General features: G+C 36.6%; 1 protein-coding gene across 1 annotated transcript; it reads left to right on the top strand.

The window, feature by feature from the left end:
• The first annotated feature begins 857 nt into the window (after window positions 1-857).
• On the top strand, window positions 858-6,503 carry LOC148195141 (sodium/calcium exchanger NCL-like). The gene is made up of 7 exons (XM_088094403.1): window positions 858-1,269; window positions 2,812-2,997; window positions 3,807-3,988; window positions 4,220-4,365; window positions 4,483-4,759; window positions 4,831-5,139; window positions 6,017-6,503. The coding sequence occupies exons 1-7, from the start codon at window positions 882-884 to the stop codon at window positions 6,263-6,265; spliced, it is 1,737 nt and encodes a 578-aa protein (XP_087950529.1). The 5' UTR covers window positions 858-881; the 3' UTR covers window positions 6,266-6,503.
• The last annotated feature ends 11,849 nt before the right edge of the window (window positions 6,504-18,352 follow it).

The raw sequence follows: 18,352 nt of genomic DNA on the forward strand, positions 1-18,352 counted from the left end.
CTTTTGCCATTTCAGCTTCAACAATTAAATTACGGTCACGAGAAACTGTGGGTTCATTTGATTCCTCCGTGGACAAAACAACAACTGTAGCACTGTTTTCCTCTCTCTTTCTCTTTCTCTGACTTCTATGTATATCTTTTCTATAAGGTTTAATAGCCAATTTAGTCCCCACTTTGGTTGAAAAATCTCAATTTAGTCCCTCGTTATAAAAGTGTTTTACATTAGTCCTAACTTTTAAAATAATGGGTCAGATTGGTCCCTTTCGTTAAATATAAGTTAACGAAATTAATGGATGATGATGTGACACAGCTTAAAGCTGATGTGTTAGATTGGTCCCTCGTTAGCTTTAAGTTGTGTCACATCATCATCCATTAATTTTGTTAACTTATATCTAACAGAAAGGACCAATCTGACCCACTATTTTAAAAGTTAGGACTAATTCAAAACACTTTTATAATGAGGGACTAAATTGAGATTTTTCAACCAAAGTGAGGACTAAATTGGCTATTAAATCTTTCTATAACTGCGCGTACCCAACGTGTCTGCAACCGGAAACACGGGATTAAATGCACCTTCCTGAAATGTACTCAATCGTCAAATATCTTTTTGCATATTCTTACAAAATTAGATAGAATTTGAATGAATATACTCCAGTTTGATTAGTAAAATTTGATTTAATTTGAAATAAAGGCTTAACAGAGAGCAGATAGATGGATAAATAATTGGAAATTCTACTAGTAATTATAGATTAAAGTGTTGATTTTTTCTTATTTAAAATAAAATTAGTGTAATATTTAAATTTTGACTTTATGGCAGCACAACTGACACATATATATATTTAGTGATTTGGTAGTTAGTGACGCTACATACCACCACTACCAATGACCATGGCTGCCTCTCTCAGTTCCCACCGGTCCATCTTCCTCATCCTGTGGATCGTAATCCTGTGCGGTCACGCTCATGCCCGCTTCTTCTCCCGTGATCCGCTTTCTGATGGCGTCTCCGCTAACACCTGGGAAGGCCTCCTCCGCCTCCCGTCGGCGATCACGGCCGAGTCCTCCTGCGAGCAGACCTACGGCTTCCTACCGTGCACCACCACCGTCATCGGTAACCTGTTCCTCATCATCGTCTATGGCTTCCTCATGTTCAAGGCTGCCACGTTCCTATCCGGCGGAAGCGAGCTCCTGCTCGAGATCTTGGGCCCCGGCATTGTTGGCGGCCTCTTTCTCCCTATCCTCGGTGCACTTCCTGATGCCATGCTCATCCTCGGTAAGTAACTCTTACTCTCTGTTTTGCTTTTAACGGCGACAGAACTTGGATTCAATACTTACTTTACGGCTTGCTCTCCGATTAGAATTTGAGTTATGTATTGGAATCTGTGAAATAGACCTTACATTAAACAGTTATGTAGAATATGTAGATGAGATTTGGATTTTGTTTAAATAACTTTTCCAAATAAGTTTTCGCTTTTTAGTGATTCGTGGAAGGTCAGTGGTGTGAGCTTTTTTCATTTTATCTTTACTTTATGATGCTGGAAAGGAATGTTTGTCTTAGCTTAGCTTGTAGTGCCGGAATGAGATTTTGTTGAAGTAATGAGAGATGTATGGAATGGACTAGGGTGTGTTTGGATAGGCCTTGCCTGGAGGATGGTTTGGGTTGTTCTGATTCTCTTTGTTTAATTGGATTTTTGTTTGTTCAAGTGGTTCACGTCGCTATCGTGTGCCTGTTTAAGGTTGTCCGCTGCCACACAGAAGGATCGAAAATCCTGGACCTTATTCTCAGCCCCCAAATATCTTCTTCATCTTTTTTTTTTTTTTTTTTTTTTTTTTTTTTTTTTTTTACTTTTTCTCTTTTGAGTTTTTTTTTAATCGGCGTAGAGAATATGGCTTGAATTTGATTGATTATTCAGTTGGATTCTTTGTTGTAATTTTTTTTTCCGGATTCTCCCTCCCAAGTTCTTCAGCCTTTGCTCTTTGTGATGTCTTTTTGATTTTAGATTCTTTTTGGTTGTGTTGACTTTTCAACCGCTTTTCTTTGCTTTTGGTGCTTAATTTTCGTGGTGTGAACCCCCACAGGTATGGAATGCATCTTTTGCAGCGCTTATATGTCTTTGTTGCTGCCTTTTTTTCCCACTTCAATGTAGTTTCAATTTCTTTTTATGGTGTTTGGTGGACGAATAAATGTATTTTTGAGCCTGGGTGGCCCATCAAAGAGCAGATGCATAAGAGTGTTAAAAAACCGTCAGTGCTTGAGAATCTGATTTCTTTTTATGGTGTTTGGTGGACGAATAAATGTATTTTTGAGCCTGGGTGGCCCATCAAAGAGCAGATGCATAAGAGTGTAAAAAAACCGTCAGTGCTTGAGAATCTGGTAGAAGTTAATCTTGACCATATACACATATATAGTATAGATGGTCAATGGTAAATATGTTTTATTTAAATATAACTTTGACTATTCTCTTTTATTGTTTGGTTAAGACTAACCGCTCTCACCTCTCAGTACCAGCGATTGCTGATATGGGACGGATTTTGTAGAATTTCTAGATTTACTGTTCAATTCTTAACAGCCAAATGGAGGCCAAAATTGGATAATTTAGCTGACTAGTAGTAATGTAGTGTTTAGGATCATCTCTTATGCTTCCTTAATAATCAAAATTTCACTGCTATGTATGTAATCTTTTGTAACATCATATTTGCTTTGGATCTTTTTCACTTCCATTGGAATTTCTTTGTCTCACTTATGCTTATGTAGTGCTGTTATTTGTCCATTTCCACCCCCCCCTAATATATATTTCTTGTTTTCTTTTTCTAGTGTCTGGGCTTTCAGGTAGTAAAGAAACTGCTCAAAGTCAGGTATCTGTTGGAATGGGACTGCTAGCTGGTTCCACTGTGCTGCTTCTTACTATAATATGGGGGACCTGTGTTATTGTTGGCAAGTGTGACATCGAGAATTCAATTGCTATTGATTCACGAGACACAAGAGGATTTAATTTAACTGGTATGCCATTTGAAACTGTTCTTTATTTAAATTTAAAAATTAAGTTAGGTCAACCAACTTCCTCTTTACCCAAGCATGAAGATTATGGTGTTTCCTCTCCTTTCTTGTCATCAAGCAATCAACCTTCTGGAGTTTCCCTGTAAAACATTCCCTATATTTTGTGTCAATGTAAGCGGAATATTGATTTCTTAACTAATGACTTTTAAAAGTGTCATGAGCTAACTATCACAGAAGCTTTGGCTTTAGCATTTCTAACATCTTTTTGCATGCCCTCGCTTACAATATATCTTTAGGCTTGAACAGTGAACAGCCCATATGGCCTACTACTTTTTGCTTAATTTCAACATTATTTTGTTTAGAAGAATGATTGTTGCAAGGATCAAAATGTAGACCTCTTGGTCTTAGAAAATCTTATACAGTATCATAAACTAACTATCTGAGAGCTTAAGTTTAAATGAAACTGATGAATGATTTTTTACTGTTATAACATCACGTACAAGAAGAAATAATTGGAAGATGGTTCACTTGGTAATTCACGCGAGTATCTTTCTTCAACCCTTATTGTGGATTAAGGATTATATAATGCATTCAAACCACTGAATGTGTGCATTGATTATTATTGTTGTAACATGAGTTTGGGACTTTGAGAAGAGGGCTGGTTAAAGATATATTGTGAATTTATGATTCTTGATTTTCTTATTTGTTTCCAAACCATGATGATTGTATATATGCAGTTGAGCTGTGCTGTTTAAATGTCTGGCATGTTTGATTCATTTGGATCTTTAACCTACTAAAATCTCCCGGTGCAGGTTCTGGTGTTAGTACTGATATCTGGACAAGTTATGCAGCACGGATTATGGTTATATCTGTCCTTCCATTTCTGATCGTTCAATTACCACAAATTCTTAATTCAACATCCGGAAGGCACTTGGCTGTTTTGATAGCCCTCATTGTGTCACTCTGTTTATTGGCTGCTTATTGTCTTTACCAGGTAATTTTCTTTTACAGTGCACTAGTGTTTACTGTAATATATTTTTTCTTTTCTTCGTCAGCCAGCACAGTTTTTATATACCTCTGGATGATACACAATATTTTTTTTTGTTGGATGTGATCCTACAGTTAGCACTTTCAGTGATATACTGGATGAATATTTGACCTGTTTTGAACCTGGCCATTGTTTTTGCATCTTATAGAAAATTAAGAAAAAGAAAAAATGGTGCAGATTTTCCAGCCCTGGATACAAAAGAGGAAACTTGAATATATTAAACACAAGCATGTTATACTAGGATTTTTGAGACATTTGAAGAAACGTGCGTTGGGAAGGCTGCTGAAAGATAATGGAGAACCTGATAAAGAAGTCATTGAAAAGTAAGGCTTTCTCTCCTTTTTGCTTGGACTTAAAAGTATGTTACTTTGAAAGAAGTTTGTTGCATTTCTCATAATCTGATGCTTTTGGTTGTCAATGACTTAATGGAATATATATAGATTGTTTAGAACCATTGATGAAGATCAAGATGGCAGTCTTACTCATAGTGAATTGAAAGCACTGGTTGTTGGAATTCAGTTTGAGGAGATTGACCTGGATCATGATGATGCTGTAAAAAGGATCATGAATGATTTTGATACTTCTGGCAACGAACTAGTTGATGAAGTAGAATTTGTTAATGGTGTCAGTAGATGGCTTCAAAGGGCCCAGCGTGCTCGAGTTGCATCTGGTGATGCTGGTCCACACACAATGAAGTTTTTAAGTGATTTTCACACAGTAAGTTATGCAATCCTCAACTTCACAAATTTTGTTTTGGCACTTAAGACTGACAGGTGTTTCGTGCACAGGAAACGAAAAGGGAACATGATTTGCTGGACGTGGGAGATCAGAGTAATGAAGAAGCAGAGGGCATTGAGAATGCTAAATGGACATCCATCAAAGCAGTTCTGCTTCTGCTACTGGGTACTATTATTGCTGCTGCATTTGCTGATCCTCTTGTTGATGTCGTGGATAACTTTTCTGAGGCTACAAGTATTCCTGCTTTCTTCATTTCCTTCATTGCTCTGCCTTTAGCAACCAATTCAAGTGAAGCAGTGTCGGCAATAATTTTTGCCAGTCGTGATAAGAGGCAAACTGCTTCATTAACTTTTTCTGAGGTTTGTTTTCTTGTTTCATACTCTTTCTCTTTCAGGCATTAGTATGCAAACGTTGAATATGACCTATAAACTATAAAGCATTTGAATATCTTTTCACTCAATTATGTCATTTGCCACATGATCTGTTCATTCAGGACTTAGCTAAACAAAAGGGGAGAATAACTGACCGTGACTTATTCAAGATTATATTTTATGGTTAATGTAATCAATTCTCTCTGTAATTGATTTATTTTGTGGTTATTCAAATAACAGAAGTCCTTTCGTGGTTGGAGTTTTGGATAAATATGATGCTGAATGGGGTCCCTTTGATGTTCTCGTTTCCAAAACATTAATATATCTTTTAATTGAAAAATTATTTTGGAGGGGACAAGGTGGAGAGGATAATAGAAAGATGAGTTTATGTTCAGAATGTATCTAAAGTTGCCCCTTCCTGTGGATACATTGATTCCTTCTTAGCAAAGAGCTATGGTCTTGAAATTCTAGGGTTGGAGAAATAAGAATATCGCAAGTCTTGAATCATTGTTTTAGCTCTTTGAATGACGAATGAGAGGTGATCATAATGGTGACTCTAATTGTTGGCAGCATCATCATTATTGTATATTTTTATGGCTGCTATATATTTTCTTAGTAATTAATTTAATGATTGCTGCTTGCCTTGACTTTTAAAGTGACTTGTATCACTTTGGGATTAAAGTATTTAAGGGTTTGGTTCTGAACTTGACGTTGTGTTTGGATTTCTTTGGTAGTGGTGTTCATCCATGCATACTTTTCTTTCAACGATGTACGCGACTAAGGCTGGCTGATTTATAAGCTTTACCAATTATTGTAATTAATTTCCTTGAGGTGATTTAAAACATGATTTCTATTGTTTTTGCAGCTATATGGTGCAGTGACAATGAATAATGTGCTTTGCCTATCAGTATTCTTGGCCTTGGTTTATGTGAGGGGATTGACGTGGGACTTCTCTTCGGAGGTGTTAGTCATTTTGGTGGTCTGCCTTGTGGTGGGTGTCTTTGCCAGCTTCCGCACTGTCTTCCCTCTATGGACATCTATACTGGCTATCCTTCTTTACCCGTTCTCCCTGGCATTGGTGTATGTTCTTGATTATGTATTTGGTTGGTCGTAGACCAAATACTGTTTCATATGTTAGTGCCTTTTGGGTGTGTATGATTTTTATAGCTTGTTTATGAATACGTTGTTGGTGACTTCCATCAATGGTGTGGATTTGACATCGAATTTGTGGCTACAATTTTGACTAATTCGTCCAATTAGACAAAATATAGCACAAATAAACATTATAGATTGAAATCACCGTATCCAACTGTTTTGAGTTCTCATCATTCAGAAAAATGCGTTTTCCATGCTATCAGTCCCATTTAAATGATTTTATGGGCCACATTTAAGTTCTGAGGGGAATAAAATAGGTTAAGGTGAGTTCCATGATCTATTGGTCTTAGTTATATAATGGATAAGGTGGGCCGGATATGGAAAGTGATAGTTAAAGGGGGGAGTTCGAGCTTTTAGTAAGAGGTAGTTTCTTTCTGCATCCTACCAAATCTCTCTCTGCACCCCGTTATTCTGATTTTTTCAGACGAACTCACTAACGCTATGTTCTCTTGCGTTGAATTTACTGTTGACGCAGATTGGTGAGCGATGATTTTAAAATTTTACGTGTTCATTTGAAGTGAATTGCGCGGATCGAATTGAAGGAAATTACGGGATTTCTCTACTGTTCAGCTACTCGCAAATGTGAAGCGATTTGGAGGGATGAAATACATTTTGTTTGAAATGCCCCCTGTGGTTAAAACTAATTCCAGATGAATATACGCTTAAAATAACTATCCAACTGCATATTTTTAAAATACACAACTTTCATTGTGCATTCACGAGTTGAAGAAAGCTCGCGTTGGAAGAGGAGAAAGAAGAGAAAAGAAGATGAGGTTGCTGGAAGATGAAGAAAGAAGTCATTGATGAAGATTTTTGGATTGTTTGAAGCTGGAGAAGATGATGAAGAAGAAGAAAGCGGAGCTGTATTCGGTTACATTAAACTTGTATCCGATTCCAGGCGTCGTGGCTCTGCACCACCAAGTCCTCTCTCGCTCTCCCGTATTGATAGGGTACCAAAGGCTCTATTCTCATAATCTCGTAAACTACCGATTTCACCAGACTCATCTTCTCCAATGCCCCCACAGTGACCCCACCCTCCTCCTTCACCATCCGCCTTATCTCGCTCCTGAGATCTGTGTGAAGCTTCTCGTCGCACAATCCCACCCACTTCACCAGCATCGGGAACTGGTTCTTCAAGCCACCGTAGGAGTTGAAGCACGCCATGAAAACCACGTTGTGGCATGCTTCGTCTCGCCCGAGCCCAACTTTCTCTGCTCGTCTAACAGTGTCGTCGCGGAGGTTCTGAAGGACGGAGGGAGGGGAAACGTGGGAATGATAAAGTCTTCTACATAGTTGAAGATTTTCGGAAGGCCAAGAGTTCCAAGTTAATAGCCATCAAATGTAATTGAAATATATCCATGCGCCTCAACCTAATCATTAAAATAAATTCACATCTAACATTGCATAATAATAATGAAATAAATGGATTCTTATAAACATCTTAATTAATAAAGTATAATTCAAATTCAAATTATCTCATAATTATCAAAATTTATAAATAAATAAAATTACATCCATTAAATATATATATATAACTTTATAATGTGATTATTACAAACAAATAATACGTTTAAAAATAAATTCATTTTACTAAATTATAATTTTTTTACTTTTTAAAAATTAATTTTAATAATTATTTTTAATCTTTTACTCTTTATAAATATTTTTACAATTAAATATAACATTAATAATTATCATTTTATATTACTTTAATAACTAGGGGCATTTTGGTAATCTTTAATTTCTACCAATTAAACTAATTTTTTAAATCTGGCACATCAATCAAATCCTACACTAATTCTCACAAACTTTACTTTCTAATCTACTCTCAATTACCCACAAATCCACTCAAAAAAATAACAAAAAAATTACCCTCAAATATACTCAAATCCATTCAAATCATCTCCTCCAAATCATCTCCCCCAAATCACTACAAAAGAACAAAGCCTAAATCAACTCCGGAAATACTTTTTGGAAAACACTCACCAAACGCTCACCTACTCCTATTTAAGATGAAATTATTCAGAATAGAGTGCAGAAAGAAACTGTTATTATTTTGAATATAATATTGCAAAATGTATTTTAACGTTGATACATTCCGCAAGTCTCGTGTGATGCGATGCCAACGTTAAATTTTTTAATGTGCAACGTTCAAAGTGTTGCTGCATGGTCAAAACCACTTCCGCAAGGCACAGGATTTTTCCCATTGGCATTGGGCCTTAAGCCAATCTTCGTTGATTTCCTACTCTATAAATAGTGGCTTTGTTCATTCCAAACACAAACTTTCACACCCTTCTCTTTTTCTCATTCTCTTATTATCCTTTTGTTTTCTCTCCTTTCTTTTATTTCTTAAAAATATTCAGGGTTTACTTTTATTCTCTTTTTAAGAGATCCTTGCTAGTTCTGAGATCTTCAGAATTTTTGAAAAGTTCTTGTTGTATCCTTGGAGCTTGCACAATACACCGCAGATAAGTCCTTAAGGATAATGATCTACACGTCTCAAGAAGTCTTTTGTTCGTGATCTTTATTTTATTATTGTCAGCTTCTACAACAATCTTAAGGACTTATGGCTGACGACAACAACTCAATCTCGGAGAATCAGAATATTGTTTTCGGAACTCATACGGTCTTCGCGAAACCTTTCCCGGATGTATCAAAAATTCAAGTCTTCTTCGGTCAGAATTTCTGGCGCTGGCAAGAACGCGTGTCAACCCTCTTAGACATGTATGGAGTCGCTTTTGCTCCTTCATCTTCAAAACCCGACTCCAGTCTCCCTCCAAATTCAAAACAAGTTAAAGATTGGGTTCATGCAAACAAGGTATGCCGTCATACTTTACTTAGTGCACTCTCTAACGATTTGTTCGATGTGCACTATTCCTACAAGGAAGCGAAAAACATTTGGGATTCGTTGATTCTCAAATACACTACTGAAGATATAGTCAGACAAAGATTCATCATTGGGAATTACTATCGCTGGGAAATGGTTGAAGACAAGGACATCAAGTCGCAAATTAATGAGTACCACAAGCTACTCGAAGATATCAAAGCGGATAGCCTTCTTCTACCAGATGAATTTGTTTCAGAGCTTCTGATCGAGAAATTGCCGCCTTCTTGGACTGATTACAAGCAACAACTAAAACACAGGCACAAGCAAATGTCACTTTCAGAGCTGATCACTCACATAATTATTGGAGATACCAACAGGAAAGAATGTGCTACTGTGAGGGCCAAAGCATTGCCTGCAAAAGCAAACATGGTAGAAGACAAACCTGCTCCAAAAAGGTACAAACACAAACCTGATCACAATAAGAAAAATAATTTTCGAAAATATCGCCCCAACGCATCTAACCCCACCTTTAAGAAGAAAGGAAATTGCTTCAGATGTGAGAAGCCGGGCCATCATGCACCATAGTGCAGGCGCAGAGTAAGAAACGAAAATCCTCCTAAGGCCAATATAGTCGAAGGAGATGACATTATTGCTGCGGTTGTTTCTCAAGTAAATCTGATGACAAATGTGAGCAAATGGGTGGTAGACTCTGGTGCTACCAGGCATATCTGTGCAAACAGAAGTGCCTTTACCTCTTACACTAGTGTAGGGGATGGAGAAGAACACGTCTACCTCGGTGATTCCAAGACCACTCCTGTTCTGGGAAAAGGGAAGGTTCTTCTCAAACTCACATCTGGAAAGACTCTGGCCTTGAGTGATGTGCTACATGTGCTATCAATCAAAGTTAATTTAATCTCTGTAGCACTACTGGGAAAAGTGGGGGTTAAAGTGTCATTCGAGTCTGACAAGATTGTAATGACAAAAAAAATAATGTTTTTGTGGGGAAGGGATATTGTGATCAAGGTCTCTTTGTACTTAACATTTCTGAAAATATTAATGAATAATCTTCTTCTGCTTATATTATTGATTCATATGATATATAGCATGCTAGATTAGGACATCTGAATTCTTCCTATGTTATGAAATTAAAACAATTAGGATTAATTAATATGCATGATAAACATAGTAGTAAATGTGATATATGTGTAGAATCTAAAATAACAAAGAAAATCTGTTTTTTTGTAGAACGTCAAATTCAACTGTTAGGTTAATTCATACTGATCTAGCTTATTTAAAACAAATCATGTCTAGAGGAGGTAAAAATTATTTTGTGACCTTTATAGACGATTATTCTAGATACACTAAAGTGTACTTAATCAAACATAAAGATGAAGCCTTTATGTGTTTTTAACCTATAAAGCAGAAGTAGAAAATCAATTAAATAAGAAAATTAAAAGGATTAGATCAGATAGAGGTGGTGAATATGTTTTGTTTAATGACTTTTGTGTTAAAGAGGGTATCATCCATGAAGTAACCCCACCATATTCACCTGAGTCTAATGGAGTAGCTGAGAGAAAGAATAGAACTCTTAAGGAGATGATGAATGCTATGCTTATTAGTTCTAGTGCACCTGATAACCTTTGGGCAGAAGCCTTGCTTACTGCGTGTTTTTTACAAAATAGAATACCTCATAAGAAAACTGGTAAAACTCCCTATGAGCTGTGGAGATGTTATCAACCTAACCTTAAATATCTAAGAGTGTGGGGGTGTCTAGCTAAGGTGATGTTACCCGATCCTAAGAAAAGGAAAATAGGCTCTAAAACCTCTGACTGTATGTTCTTCAGCTATGCTGAACATAGTGCTGCCTATAGGTTTCTAGTTCTTAAAAGTGATATACTTGAAAGAAATTCTATAATGGAGACGAACAATGCTGATTTTTTTGAACATTTTTTTCCTTTAAAGGTTAGTAAGATGTCTCAACCTATAGATAATAATAGTGATGCCTTATTTGAGGAATTAAGAAGTAAAAGACAAAGGAAGGAAACTTCTTTTGGTAATGATTTCTATACCTATCTAGTTGATAATGATCCAAGTAACTTTGTAGAAGTCATTAGTGCTCCTGATGCAAAACAGTGGGATAAAGCCATTAAAACTGAAATTGAATCAATTCAGAAAAATAATACTTGGACCTTGGTAGATTTGCCTAAAGGAGAAAAACCCATTGGTTGTAAGTGGATCTTTAAGAAAAAGTATTATCCTGATGGATCAATAGAGAAGTATAAGGCAAGATTAGTAGCAAAAGGTTTTACTCAAAAACCCAACATAGATTATTTTGATACCTTTGTCCCTGTGACTAGGATTTTCTCCATTCGAGTGTTGTTAGCTCTAACAGCTATCCATAAACTAGTGATACATCATATGGATGTTAAAACTGCCTTTTTTGAATGGTGATTTAAAGGAAGAAATTTATATCACTCAACCGGAAGGGTGTGTTGTACTTGGTCAAGAGAATAAAGTTTATAAACTTTTAAAATGTTTGTATGGGTTGAAACAAGCACCAAAACAGTGGCATGAAAAACTAGATGATGTATTGCTATGTGAAGGTTTTTCACCTAATGATGCTGATAAATGTGTGTACTCTAACTCTGAAAAATTGTGATTGTGTCATTATATGTTTATATGTGGATGACATGTTAATTTTTAGTACATGCAATGAGATTGTCATTAGAACTAAATTGTTTTTAGGATCAAATTTTGAAATGAAAGACATGGGTGAAAACTTCTTAAGAAGTTTGGGTATATTGATTTCAAACCCGTGAGTACCCCTTATGATGCTAACTCTAAATTAATGAAAAATAGAGGAGAATAATTATCTCAGCCTCAGTACGAGATAATTGGGAGCTTACTACACTTGATGAGCTTTTCTAGACCTGATATTGCTTATGTAATAGGTAGACTGAGTAGGTACACTCAATGTCCTAATCAAGAACATTAAGATGCACTTTCCAAGCTTATGAGATACTTAAGAGGTTCAATGGATTATGTCATTGAATATAGTGGATTTCCCGCTGTACTAAAAGGGTACAATGATGCTAACTGGATCTTTGATTCAGATGAGACAAAATCCACTAGTGGTTATGTATTGCAAGATCAACAATGGAATCTGAGTTTGTCGCTCTTGAGATGGCTGGTAGTGAGGCTGAGTGGTTGAAAAACTTCTTAGCAAACTGATAACAGTTGAAAAACTGTTATTTTCATGCTTAAAATTGACACAAAAAGCAACCTTTACACTTAGAAACTAGCTTGAAATCATGCTTTTATCCATATTTTCAGAAATAAGAGAGCTGGACAGGTTTATGCTTGATTTCAGTGTTTTTGTGCAGATTTTAAGGTGAATTTAGTGAAAGAAGTGAAGAAGGAGAGAGATGGAATCAGAAAAGTCAACCAGAAACCAGAAAAGTCAACCAGTCAACTAGAAAAGTCAACCAGTCAACCAAAAAGTCAACCAGTCAACCAGAATACGAAAAAAGTCAACCATTCGAGTTTTGGGCCAGTTTTCTGCAATTTTATGATTTGTTTGGGCTTGGACCCGTTTTCTATTATTTTTATGTCCTATTTAAAGACCTATATGTCTTAGGGTTTGGTATCTTTGGCAGAAACGAAGCAAACACTCTCTCTTCCACCCCTTGGGGTAGATTGGGAGATGGTGACAGCTCTCCTCTTCTCTTTCTCGGGTTTTTCTATCTCTTTCATTCTTTCATTATTGTTCATCTAGGTTCACAATGAATATGGTGAACTAAACCTTGTATGTTTGTTGGGAAATCAATGTAATCTTTTGAAGCTCTCATATATGGAATTTGTGCTTGCATCTTAATCTAAGACTTATGCTTTCTTTCATCATTAGTTAGGGTTTTTCCTCTTTGCTCAATGCTTGCTTTGTTTAACTCATTCAATGCATGATTATTTGTTTTGTCGATACGGGAACGTACGGGGAAGTCTAGATCCGGGGAATTTCTCCCAATAGTATATTGGTTGCCTTAAGCTCCTGTGCTAAAAAAACTAATTATTAGGAATGCTAGGAATCGTATGAACTCGTAATTAGGGAGAAGCCTTCTTGAAAGGTAATTTAGAGAGTGGCATTAACAATGATGACTTGAATGTTGAATTCCTAAAATATATGAGAGTGGATAAGATGAAATTGACCCCCAACAACATATTCATCAATATATTTCATTGAAAGTGTCTGTCTTTTGTTTTAGCCATTGATCAACCTCATGCATACATGTTTATTTTCGTCTTTTGCATAGTAAAATCCAATTATTTTGTTCTTAAGTCTTAGCTAATCAACAAATCACATAACTAAACTAGGCTGTGAGTCCTTTGGGAGAACGATACTTGGTCTTATCGAGTTTATTACTTGAAACGATTCGGTCATACTTGCCGATTGTTAAACAAGTTTGTGACATCATATTTTGGTGATCATAAATTTGTCCATCACAAACATTCCGCTAGGAATGAAACCAACCCCATCGGTGTCAATACATTGTGATTGCCAATCGACAATAACTATAGCTAAAAACAAGAATTACAATGGAAAGAATAGACATATCCAATTGAGACACAATTTGGTGAAGCAACTGCTAAAGAGTGAATCTAGCAGATCCTCTAACAAAACCCTTGGGAAGAAATATGATTTTAGAAACATCGAGGGGAATGAGACTTAAGCCACTAGCAAACAAACAAGTGATGGTAACCCAACCTTTGTGATTGGAGATCCCATGAATAAGGTTCATATGGGTAAAAACAAGTCACTTGTTAGTTCTGATAGCACTAATTTGATTTTAAATCAAATATGTCCATTCCTATGGTGTGTGTGAAAGTGCTAGAGACTACATTATTAAGAGGTTAAATTTTGTAATTAAACAAAGTTTTTATTGATCTTCATATCCCTTATGGGTGGTGTATGATTTGCAGCATACACTTGATGAAATCACGTATATGAGTGTCAAGTAGGGTCGCTTGCATGAGATCTTGGCATGATCTCTAGAGCACTTATGAATACCAGGCACGCGCATGGCCTAGTAAGCGCATCACAGCGATAACAGCAAGGATTGTGGGGGTGTGATTCATCAAAATAGACCACACTTAGTCTTTTGCACTCCTGGGCAAAATCAAGACACAAATCAGGGAATAGTTCAAAGGACTTTTAGGGAGGTGACACAAACTCAGCATACAGAAAACAAAGACTTAAGAAGGACAGAAACAAAATTACACAGTTCTCCAGGAATCTGGACCAAGAAAAGAAGTAGACAATATCCAACACAGAATCAATCAGAGAAAGCAGATACTCATGAAATCATCCAAGCAATTCAGTACAAGGAAAACAGTCAATCAGTTCAAGAGATGAATCAAAAGCAACAGAGCCTCACAGATGCACACAATTAGTGTTTCTTTCAAGTGTTTAAGGTAAATCAATGTCACTCAATGCACTCAAGAAAGCAAACAACAACAGACTTGGCAAGCCTCTAATATCAACACTCAAAAACATATGCATGTTCAAATCAAAAGGTCTTTTCATGGTTGTAATGGGGCCAAGGACAAGGCAGGATATATCTGGATAAGAAGCTACAAACCATAAGGAACAGAGGAGCAATGGGGAACAAGTGTAAACACATTCAAACACACCCACAACCTCTAATTCCATCCTCTTCTTGACTCCATTATTCACAATTATTCACAATTTTTTTTTCACTATTTTTTCTCTGTCTCTTTTCTTTTCTCTCTGTTTAGGACACAACTGAAAGAGACAAGATACACAACATATTTACGAAACAAAACAAGAAGAGGAACTAACTAGCCAATTCATCAGAATCCCCAAGAAGACCACACTTGTTCCCAAAACACTTCCAAAGCTCCAAAATTCCCTAAGGTTAAGTTAAACATGGTTTTTCACTTAGGGCTAGTGTATGAGCTTCAAAACAAAGAAATGGGGAAAGTACAGGCTCAAAAGGGGTTATCAAAGGATTAGAACAAGGTAAGCTTATTTGGCTAGAGAGGCTCAAGAACAAAACTGCCTTTATCACTTCCAAACATGCATATCAATCAAGAATTATCAACAAGAGTCAAGCCAAGGCATATGTGCAAGCAATCAAGAGACATATCACACACAAGAAAGAACATCAAGTGGCTCAAATCTCACACAGGGTAATTCTGTCACAATCAATTCAACTCTCAACAATCATAATCATCTTCCAAGCAGAGAAAAGCAAGGATTTCCAACCAATAAGTATCAGTGAAGTGAAGGTCAAGTCTACAACCTAAACAAAGTCCAGAAATCAAGAGAAACATGTAAAACTGTACACAAAACAAAACAAAAACTACCTAGAAAAGAAAAAATTTAACACGAAAAACAAAAACTAACAAAGAAAAATCAGAATCTCCCCCAATAGACCACACTTAAACTACACAGTGTCCTCAATGTGTCATAAGCATAAGATCAGAAATCACAACAGTCAACATATCATGGACAAGTGCAATAAAAGTAGGGAAAGGGGGAGAAGAGAGAAAGAAAACTCCCCTGGTCATGGTGGCAATTGCCAATTTTGGACTATCAAGGAGATGTCTTCCACCACAGGATTCAGCAAACAAGTTTTGAGGAGGAACAACTTCATCAGTACTGCCATATCATCCACAACGAGATGTTTCTTCTTTCTTTTCCCAGTAAACTGTTCCATCAGTAGCTTTCCTTCCATTGGCAGTTGTTCAGTGTGTGACACCGGAATGGAGATCTTTGGCTCAGTGGAAGAAGTAGCAGTACACTCGCCTTCATTAATCATGATTTCCTTAATGTCAGCACCTGTATTCTCATTTAATTCTACAGCATGGTCATCAAACTCACAATTAATAGCATCTGTTATACGCTTAGAATCTGTCTGTAACACATAATCAATTTCAATACAGATCGGGCAAGAACCAGATTCACAATCACATTCAAAGTTCTCAGAGAACTGTGTCAGATCAAAGTTCAGTCCTAACTCTATAGAGTTATCAGATTGCACAGTTTCCACCTCAAAATCAATAGTGATATATGCATCATCAACAGAATCAAAGGTCAGTTCAAGGCTATTATCATTCAAAATTTCATCACGGCAATCATGTCCATTCAAAACAACCCTTATACCAATGGGTTCAATGGCTGATACTGAATCAAAAATTTTAGAATGGTCAATCAAATCTGTATCAGTATCAGTCATGAATCCTATAGAATCAGTGTGCATCAAATCACAGGCATTTGAATGCATAAGCAAATCAGGTAAAGTGTCCGGAATCTCAAGTTCAGAATAAACCTGTTTTTGCTCATTGAAAATTTTCTTACCAATCTCCAAGTCATCAGCTGCATCCTCAAGGCTATCATTTAAATCAAGGTCAGTGCAAGGATAGTGAACATCAGGTATGTCAATGTGCTCTACAGGGAATAATGAATCCACAACATGAGTGTGCATATGTGTATCAATATCAGAATCCAGAACAGGCTTAAATGGTTCAAGTTTTACCAATTCAAAAACATTAAAATTTACTTGAACCTCAGATACATGAGTAGGGATTTCAAGTTTACAGTAAACCTGCTCAGGTTTTTCATTTACTACCTCACTTGGATTTTGACCCGCCAGCTTGCAGAGCAACTTCTTTGCCTCTGTTGGAGTTCTGTCCATCAAAGATCCACTAGCAGCTACATCCACTAATATCCTTTCATTGTCCAGGAGCCCTTCATAAAAGTAAATCAAGAGCAAATTCTCTGAAATTTGGTGGTTTGGACAGGCTGTGCAGAGCCTGTTAAACCTCTCCCAATAATCTGCCAGGCTTTCTTCTTGAAATTGCTCAATGGTAGTGATCTCCCTCCTAATGCTGATTACCTTTTCTACTGGAAAGAACTTGTTGAGGAATCTCTGTTGTGTTTCTTGCCAACTATCAAAAGGATACTGGTATAGGAACCAGTCTCTTGCTGAACCTTGAAGGGACATTGGAAACACTTTCATCAACACTGTCTCCTTTGAAACACCAGGAGGCCTCATCGAGAAACACACCAAACAAAACTCCTTGAGGTGCCTGTATGGATCTTCATGTGCCAACCCATGGAATTTGGGAAGACTCTTGATCAGATCATATATCCAGTCTTGAGAATCTGTCATCTCCTCCATTGTAGTGCAAAACCTGTCTCAGACCTGGACTTCCACTTCAAACAAAGATTTAAACCAAACATATAGAAACATAACATGGGGGAAAACCATTATTTACATAATTTGAAACTTCTAGAAACAACAACTAAATGCACAAAATACAAAAAATGATAAAATTCTAAAAACACAAAAATCGATAAAAGAAGTAAACCCAAACAAGACTAACTAAACATCCTAAAACACATCACACAACACAACACTAACACAACAAAAGACCTAAGACTGAACCGTTGGTCCCCGGCAGCGGCGCCATTTTGATGCGGGCTGTTGCGGCCCGTCAAATTTGATGTGCATTAAAGAATGCAGTACAGTGCTAAGAAGTGACTCCTAGGTCGTCTCTCAAGGACCAAATGTGGTTCGAGTCTTAGGTCAAACACGTAGTGGGGGGTTTGTGAAAAGTTTGTGAATGCGGATGAACTAAATTAAAACTTGAAAATCGAACACAACCGAATATAATTGACGGTATCCAAGTGCATAAAAACACTAAACTGAACACAGCAACAGATAAATATCCCAACACAATTTCATGCTATTCAATGCAACACTTAAACTAGAACATTAAATGCATAATGTTGTCATCTATCCCACACATTCACCACCAAAAAGAAGAAAAGCATTTCAACCCATAATGTAAAATATTTTAAGGCAAAAGAAATGAAAGACAGTAAAACTTCTCTACTATTAACTGTGACCGATTCATCTACCAAAAGAAATTAGTAATTACAAATGCTTTAAAGAGAGAAACCACTCTTGGCCGTGACATCATTATTGGCAAAGCAAAGTCAAAACAATTTGTATTCTTCTTCATTCCATCAACTTCCAACTTCTACAATATTTTAATCACACATGGTCCACTCTTTTTTGCAAAAGGAATTTAAAGCAATTAAATTTGAAGCTATCAACGTGCACTACTACTCCTTCTAGTCATGTCTTCCCAAAGAAATAAAGAAGTGCATTATTTGGCCATGGGCCACTTCTTCCA

The sequence above is a fragment of the Vigna umbellata genome, chromosome 7 (assembly GCF_029865625.1).
Source record: "Vigna umbellata cultivar VRB3 chromosome 7, Vumbellata_1.0, whole genome shotgun sequence".
NCBI lineage: Eukaryota > Viridiplantae > Streptophyta > Magnoliopsida > Fabales > Fabaceae > Vigna > Vigna umbellata.

Excerpts from the sequence above, each read along its gene's own strand:
- LOC148195141 (XM_088094403.1), top strand. The coding sequence starts at position 882 with ATGACCATGGCTGCCTCTCTCAGTTCCCACCGGTCCATCTTCCTCATC. Across the intron at positions 4,760-4,830 it reads TTTTAAGTGATTTTCACACA|GAAACGAAAAGGGAACATGA; the intron begins GTAAGTTATGCA and ends TTTCGTGCACAG. Across the intron at positions 5,140-6,016 it reads CTTCATTAACTTTTTCTGAG|CTATATGGTGCAGTGACAAT; the intron begins GTTTGTTTTCTT and ends TTGTTTTTGCAG.